Here is a 7603-nt window from a genome sequence, read left to right on the forward strand (position 1 = left end):
CCCGCCCGGAATGGAGGTGGTTAAAGAGCCGAGTGGGGAGAATGACGTGCGCTGTATGAACGAGGTGATCCCCAAAGGTCACATCTTCGGGCCATATGAGGGGCAGATCTCTAGCCAGGACAGGTCTGCAGGATTCTTCTCATGGCTGGTGAGTGACAAGTTTCCCCAATAAGTGACACCTCAGCCATTCGGCTCAGAGCTGAGGAAGTCATGGGTCTGTGGAGCCAAACCCGAGTCATCTTGCCCTCTCTTTGCTGACCCACGTGGGCACTAGTTAAGGATCAACCTGCCATAAACATTAGCAGCTTGAGGGTACAGATATGTGCAAGGAGACCAAGTGCCATGGCACCAAGTACAGTTCACAATTGTAGGAAGCAAAACTTGTTTCTGCACTCCCCCTTGCCATGTTCTTCCATCCCCACTCAACCTGTAGGTCTCCTTCGGGACCTTTCTCTACTCTGGTCATCGTTTTGAAGTTAGAGGAAAGATTCTAGAGACTGCAGAGTTCTCTTGTGGGCCTACAGTGCTCCCTCCCAGCCTGCTTGAGCAGAGCAGGTGGCCAAGAGGCCAGAAAAGAGATCCAGTCCATCAGGAACTGATCTACATACAGACTCCAGCACCAAAATCCCTATTTTTCCCCCCTAGTACCACAGGCCTTGGTTAATATATGAGATAGAGATGTCACTAGATTGACAGTTGTTAATTATTATGAGAAATATGATGTGGGTCTTGAACTGTAGGTGGGAAAAAACATTGAGAGCTGCTGATGTGAAATGATCCTCACGCTCTTCTGTCTGTACAATAAATGTGTCTCAGCCCTGTCCTGAAAAGGGAAGTTAATCCTTTATATCTCAGGTTTGTTAGCAGTTTTTCAGCTGCATCCATAGTTCTGTTACAGATATCTGTACACAGGAAAATGCCTTAGTTCAGAGTGGCCTCCACACACACCTCCAGGGCAGCAGCCTGTAGTACCAGGAGAAGTGGGTTTCACGACACAGTTTCACCTCATGACTTTAGGCTGGAACCGAAGCAGTGATTTGAGGTTCATACATCTCCTGTCTGGACCAGCTGGTTGACATGCTGTGTCTGTTCTCCTGTTCCACAGATTGTTGATAAGAACAACCGCTACAAATCCATTGATGGGACAGACGAAACCAAAGCAAACTGGATGAGGTGAGTCCAGTTCTCTTCTGCCTTCCCTTTTGGGTCTCTGTCTTCCAGAGAGAGGCCATCAAACAGTCCTCACTGTTTTGTGTGTCAGACAAACAACTCAGAGTGCTGCCACCCATTCTGTTAACAGTGTGTTCGTGCTCTTCCAGTGCTTACTGTAATGAGTATCCTTTGGGGGTCAACTCAGTGAAAGGGACTAGAACAAGGCCAGGATGTGCACGTGGAGGGTAGCTTTTTTCTGGAGGGAGGATAAATGACTAAGATGATCCTGTTTATCTGCTCTTGCAAATGCTGACAGGTCTCACTCCATTTATTTTATTTCTTTTTTCATATTATGTTCAAATACTTGCAAAATGCTTTGCATTATCCCCAGGGTAACTTTGGATTCTGTTTGGGGGGTTGTGTCCCTTTCCATCTGACAGACACTGAAAGAGGTGCTTTTTTTTTGTTTGCTTTCTGGGCTTCACTTGCAACAACTGTGTGTGGTGGCTGTCACTGGCAGTGAGCAACTACTCTGTGTGGGGAGGAAGGTGCAGTGAGGAGTTGCTCTGTGTGGGGAGGAAGGCACAGTGACGAGGAAGGCGCAGTGAGGGGCTGCTCTATGTGAGGAAGAAGGTGCAGTGAGGAGAAAGGTGGAGGAAGGCACACTGAGGATGGAGGAAGGCACACTGAGGATGGAGGAAGGCACACTGAGGATGGAGGAAGGCACACTGAGGATGGAGGAAGGCACACTGAGGATGGAGGAAGGCACACTGAGGAGGAGGAAGGCACACTGAGCTGCTGTTGCAGCGCTGGAGCTGCTGCATATGCCTGTGCTCCCTCTGCTGGCCCCGCGGTTGGCAGAGCAGGGCACAGTACTGGTCAGGTGTGGTGCTGCCTCTGGTTTGGGAGCTGCAGCAGGAAGGGAGGGTGTAACCATGCTCTGTGCCTGGAGTGTAGGCAACATCTGCAGAACGTAGGTCATACACCTCGTGCGTATGGTGAGTCACCAGAGTGGGGCATTGCTGCATACTGAGGTCTGTCCAGCCAGTCCTGCTTTGGGGTGAATTTTGGTGGCTGTCAGGAAGGCATTTTCTGCAAAGCAGTCTAGGATTCTCAGTTGTCACTCACCAATGGAATAAAGAGTGTGAAGCACAGGTAGGTGCAAGATCGACCTAACTGGTCTTATCTCGTTGCACCACTTCTGCTCCACTTGAGTCTTCACATGGATGGCAGCTGTTCTGACATTTATGTCCATAACATTCAGCAAAGGATCTCATTTTTCTGTAAGAATTTCAGCTGCTACAGTTGTTCTCTACTGGATGAGAGAAAACGCTAGACCTGGCCTGAGGCTGGAGTTAGCACTCCAAGAAGGAGCAGTAGTACAGTGGATGGATAGTAAGGGGACATTTATCTTGAAGTAAAGAATGCAAAATTTAAAAATCAGAGTGAGATTTTTTTGCATAGATCTAGATCTTTGTGATCTGAGTGACAGTGAGGGGAAAACACAATCTTGGAAAGCAAAAATTCTCTGATGAGCTCTCCTTACTGCCATAAACTTGATCTCTGGATTTAAATGGGCACTGCTCACCATCCTAGCACCGAAGAACAGAGCTTGATCTCTGGATTTAAATGGGCACTACTCACCATCCTAGCACCGAAGAACAGAATGTGCTTGCCTAAGCTTGTGTTTGCCATGGTTCAGTCTTGAGGGGAGTGTGGTCTGGGCCATTCTGTACAGCCTTGAACTGCAAGGAGGTTATGGCTTTGTGGAGATGGGGATGTTTGCAACTCTTCTGGGGAAAAGCGTGTGTAAGGACCTGTGCAGGTTGTACCAGTCTTACTGATCTTTCTGATTTTACTCTTGAAAATTGCTTCTAACAGTAGTATTGTGTAGAGTCTGACAGTTCAAGTGGCAGTAGAGGTCCTGAGAAAGCCTTGGTTTGTTTGTTAGCACCTTTCAGGCTGAGGTGTGCTAGGACATCACCTGACACTGAGATTGCCCACAAGAACTGTACTTCCAGGACGCTGTAGACAGCGCTCTTTTTGTTTTTCAGATGGTGCTCTTTGCCATCACTCACAGATGGAGTGCTTTGCAAAGCAGATCTACTCACCCTCTGGGTAGGTGGGTATGGCATGGGGATGGCAGCTTGGGCTGACTCCTCTCTCTCCTTGTAGATCTGGCTACTGTTTTTGTTGTTTGACTACCACATTAGTCCGTGTTCATGTTCCCATTGAGGACAATGTGTACACTACAGAACTTGCTGGTTGGATGTGAAGTGGCTGTTTACCCAGGGCCGTGGATGACAGGGAGGAGGGAGTATGAAGTGTAGCAGATGTTGTGGCAGAGGTGGCATCCTCTTGCCCTTTCTGTTGTCAGTCAGGGAAGACAAGCTCCTGGTGCTGGGAGCATATTCTCCTAGGCTGGCTGCTGGCACAAGGGCAGTGCAAGGTTCATCTCTGCTCAGAGTAAAGTGCTGTTGTTTCCAGTACTTCCTGAAGCTCCATGGCTTCGGTGCCTGCAAACACTCCTCTGATTCTGTTTTACTGGGGGCTGATTACCATGGATTAGAGCAAACCTCAAGTGAAATTAATGCTGTTTTGGGCACAAACTGTAAATTGCTGCTGCTGAGAGTTCTTGGGGCTCCTGAAGGGTTGCAGAGAGCCATCCATTGTCCTGGATACTTCTGAGGAATTTGTTATTCAGTTGCTGGGGTCCTCTGAATAAATGGGTCTGACTGAAAAATGCAAGTAATTCAGAAAGTTCAGGAAACATCCCTCTGTTTGTAAGTCTCACTCGGCCCAGAATGAGGTGCAGGTGAGGCAGTACCACAAACTGGTGGTGCACCACCGAATTGTTGGAGTGCAGTGCCTTGTGTTTGGGGTTTCCAGGCTAGCTTGGGCCTTTATAGTCTCTATCCCTTTTTACATGTGAGTACCTGAGTTCTTAGGCTTTTGGCACAGTTCAGGTTCATCCTTTCCCTTAGCCTATATGAAAAGCTGGGCAAGACTTCCTCACTTCTTTCTCTTTTGCCTTCCTTTCTGCCCCCTTCCCTCTCCAAAAATAGTAAGAGGTCATGGGGAGCAAGGCTGTTCTGTCAGTCTTCCTGTGTCTCCTTGTACTGAAGATGTCTGTGATTTGATTGTCATGCAATCATAGAGCCTGGAAGGGAGCTCTGGTCAAGTGTTCCAACAGCCTGCTTAAAGCAGGACCAACCTAGATCAGCAGATCTTTTAAGTGCTGACCTACTGTTTTGACTTTACAGGGCCTTTTAAAACATAAACATTAGAAAGAATCATGGTTGCTGTGACTGCCAATGTGTTCAGGGTGAGTAAAAGCCACCAGCCTATGACTGTCAGTTTGTTCACTTCATAAACTGATTTCTGTTACCCTGCAACCAGTGGAGCAGATGTTCTTATCTTGTACAGACTCTAATTTATGCAGAGCAAAGGGATCCTAAAGTACTTTGGGACTGTGACCCCTGTAAAAACAGTTACTTCAAAGCCCTGGGGAAAATTATGTGCTTTCTTTTTAGAAGCCAAGAAAAGTGGAGCTGGTTGATACCTTTATGGGATGATCTTTACGTGCCCACTGTTCATGTAGTTTGTGGTGTCACGTGTGTCTTGCACTTCCAGATTGGCCTGGGCTGAGATGTGAATTCCCAGCCTCGCTGCTGGGCTCTCTGGAGCTTGCTAAAACCCACACAGCATCACCAGAGAGGTACTCACAAATGGCAGTGACTGCCTCTAGGGTCACACTGCATGCTGGAGGAAATGCATGAGGGGAAAAAGGTCTCTGATAGCAACACAGTCTGCATTTTCATAAGGAGGTTAGTGTGCCTGCTAGGAACCTAACTGGCCAGAGCTCATTGCTCTCTGTGTGGCAAGTTTGCTATTGGAATGTCTAAGTTGTCTTAGATTGTTTTGACCCAAGTCACACTGGAGCAAACAACTGGGAACTCTGCAATCTGAATATCCAGGCCTACCAAGTGCACTTGATGTGATACCCAGTCTGGGAAGAGCAGAAGTGGCTCCAGTTCCCCATCAGTGCATCTTTGGTAGTGACAGCAGCCGTGGGGTCAGCAGAGAAGAGGGAGCACAGCTTTCCTGACCCTGCAGCTCTGCAGAGACTTCTTGTCTGCAGGCTCAGCCCTACCCAGGGACACTCTGCAAAATATTGTTACTCCTTTTCTCCAGAGCAGCTTGTCAGTGGAGGTGTTTGCACCACATGGAGGCACTGACGGTGCCGCGCAGTCGTGGGTACCTGCTGAGCATGGGCCCAAAGCCCAGTGTTGCTGAACATGATAAAAACCAAACTGCAAATGTTCCCTTGCTCAGTGTTCTCTGAAGCCTTGTCCCTCCTTCCAGTGTTCATTTGGGAAAACTTTTTTCCTTTGAAGTTTTTTGTTAGGTTTTTTTTAAAGTCAGTGTAGCAACTGCTCTGCTGGCTCTCCCATCATGTCATCACCGTCTTCTCTGAATGCTCCTTCTTTCCCTCTCTAAATAAAGCTCCACCAAAGCAGTATCTCAAGCATGCACTTTTTGTTTGTGCCCATGAAATGCATCTGTGCACTTAGGTGCCAATTCTCCCTGTCTGTGACCTGGGTTTGACCAGCTTTTCCTAGTGGTTCTCCAGCTTTTCCCGAGCTGCTGACATTCTCCCCATGAAGGGCAGCAGTGCCAGTGATCTCCCTTAAAGCGTAACAGCACTAAACGAGAGTGGAACAGCACTAAGTGCTTAAACAGCAGTGGAACAGCACTAGGTGATTAAGCAGCAGTGTAGCAGGGCAAAGCCCGGCCTAGAATAACAACTGACAAGGGGCAATGCCTTTCAGTAGGTTTTCCTTAGCCTGAAGCCCTGGAGCACCTTTCACACAAGTGTATCCCAAGCCACTTCTCCTGTGCTGGGCTGTAGTGGCACCGAAAGGCTCCTGTCTCTGTGGAGGTGCCAACAGGGCCAGCACAAATGTGGGGCCTGTGCTTATACCAGTTTTCCAGAAGGTACTCTGGGGTGACTTGTCTGCCTGTGCAGAGCTCAGCCAGCCAAGGTTTTGTGATTTGAAAGAGGAGGGTCTGAGCTATCCCAGCCAGAGTTTATTTCGCTAACATCACAATGATACTAACAGCAGGTCTCAAATTAAATGACATCAAAGATACTGTTGATCAGTAATAGCATTTTTGGTTTCATTTAATTTGGGGCCATAAACAGAAAGAAACAAAACACACGGAGAAGCTAGGAGGTTTTCCTTCCCGTGGTGTAACTTCAGGGCTGCAGTTGATAGGTGTTCTGACCATTAAGATGCCTTATTTCTTGTGTGTGGCCTCTGATCTCCTGTGACCAGTATACCTACACACAGGTGTCCATGGCCCAGGCTGCAGATCCATCCTTTGTCTGCAGTCCCACCTTGTTTGTGTGCCAGATTGCATGTTCACACGGTCTTGTCTTCTCGTTCCCTTTTGAATAGGTCTGCTGCCCTCTTCCCCCCCCAATAGAAAACAGTTAGGGCTAATATTTTGTTCATTTTTAAAGTTTCCTTTGACTGTGGCTGGAAAAATTAATACCCACTCCCTTTGGGAAGGCTGCTTGTTCTCAGGGTGGCTTCCTCTTCTTCTCAGTGGGCTGAGGCTACCAGTTGTTTGTTTGAAGAGCAGAGACTGGGTGCAGGCTCCTGTCAGTGGCAGTGACAGAAAGCCTAGCCAGGAAAAGCAAGTGGGTGGCCTCATTGCTTTAGAGAACAATGGGAAGTGGCAGCCATTTCTAGGGGAAACAAGAGCTTGCTGTGAAGCAGACAAATGTTGGATGTGTAGTACCCCAATGCTGAAAAAATACTTGTTCTTAGGAACACTGAGTTGCAGAAATTGCCCTTGAGTTTAGTCAAAATCTCTCTACCCTAAAAAGGTCCAGTTTGAGGTAGCCTCTGCATGATATCCTGCAAGCTATAGCAGAAAGGATAGTGTAAAAGTTTCCATTGTACCAGGCAGAACAGGAAGTTATGTTTCAGGCCTCTAAATTTCCTCTGCACTTTAAGCAATGTCACCTTAGAAGCTAATTCATGGCTGTGATTGTGAGTTCTCACACTTCTGTCTGTGCACAAACTGTGGCTGAACTGAGACTCCGATATGTAAGTTAGGGCACTGGGCGAAGTGTTAACATTTCTTTTTAACTGTAAAGCTGAGAAAGCTCCTTCACACTAGTGTTGCTTGGTGTTTTTTTCTCTAAGCTTGAAAATTGCCTCTTAAAACGAACGTCTGTGTGGTGCCATCGCGGAGAGCTGAGAGGCTGTTGCGGGTGGGGGGAGCTGGATCCCACCCGACTCCTCTGGTCAAGTGGTTGGGTGCAGGGGGCTGCTTTGCGCTGATTTCTTTTACCCAATTATGCTTTGTGGGATGTTCAACCCAAGGACCATGGCTGAACGAAAGAGGAAGCCCAAGTTTTCCAAGGAAGAGCTGGACA

At 47.8% G+C, this 7603-nt stretch overlaps 1 protein-coding gene across 1 annotated transcript in view; it reads left to right on the forward strand.

Moving 5' to 3' along the window:
- The window catches only part of LOC103802940 (PR domain-containing protein 11-like), a 2961-nt gene extending 1784 nt beyond the window's left edge, over positions 1-1177 (forward strand). The window contains exons 3-4 of the mRNA XM_009075474.1: positions 1-148; positions 1106-1177. The exon at positions 1-148 is cut by the window's left edge and continues 124 nt beyond it. Of these exons, the coding sequence (XP_009073722.1) occupies positions 1-148; positions 1106-1177 (220 nt within the window). The remainder of the gene's footprint in view (positions 149-1105) is intronic.
- The last annotated feature ends 6426 nt before the right edge of the window (positions 1178-7603 follow it).

This window comes from Acanthisitta chloris, unplaced genomic scaffold, assembly GCF_000695815.1.
Source record: "Acanthisitta chloris isolate BGI_N310 unplaced genomic scaffold, ASM69581v1 scaffold31765, whole genome shotgun sequence".
Lineage (NCBI taxonomy): Eukaryota > Metazoa > Chordata > Aves > Passeriformes > Acanthisittidae > Acanthisitta > Acanthisitta chloris.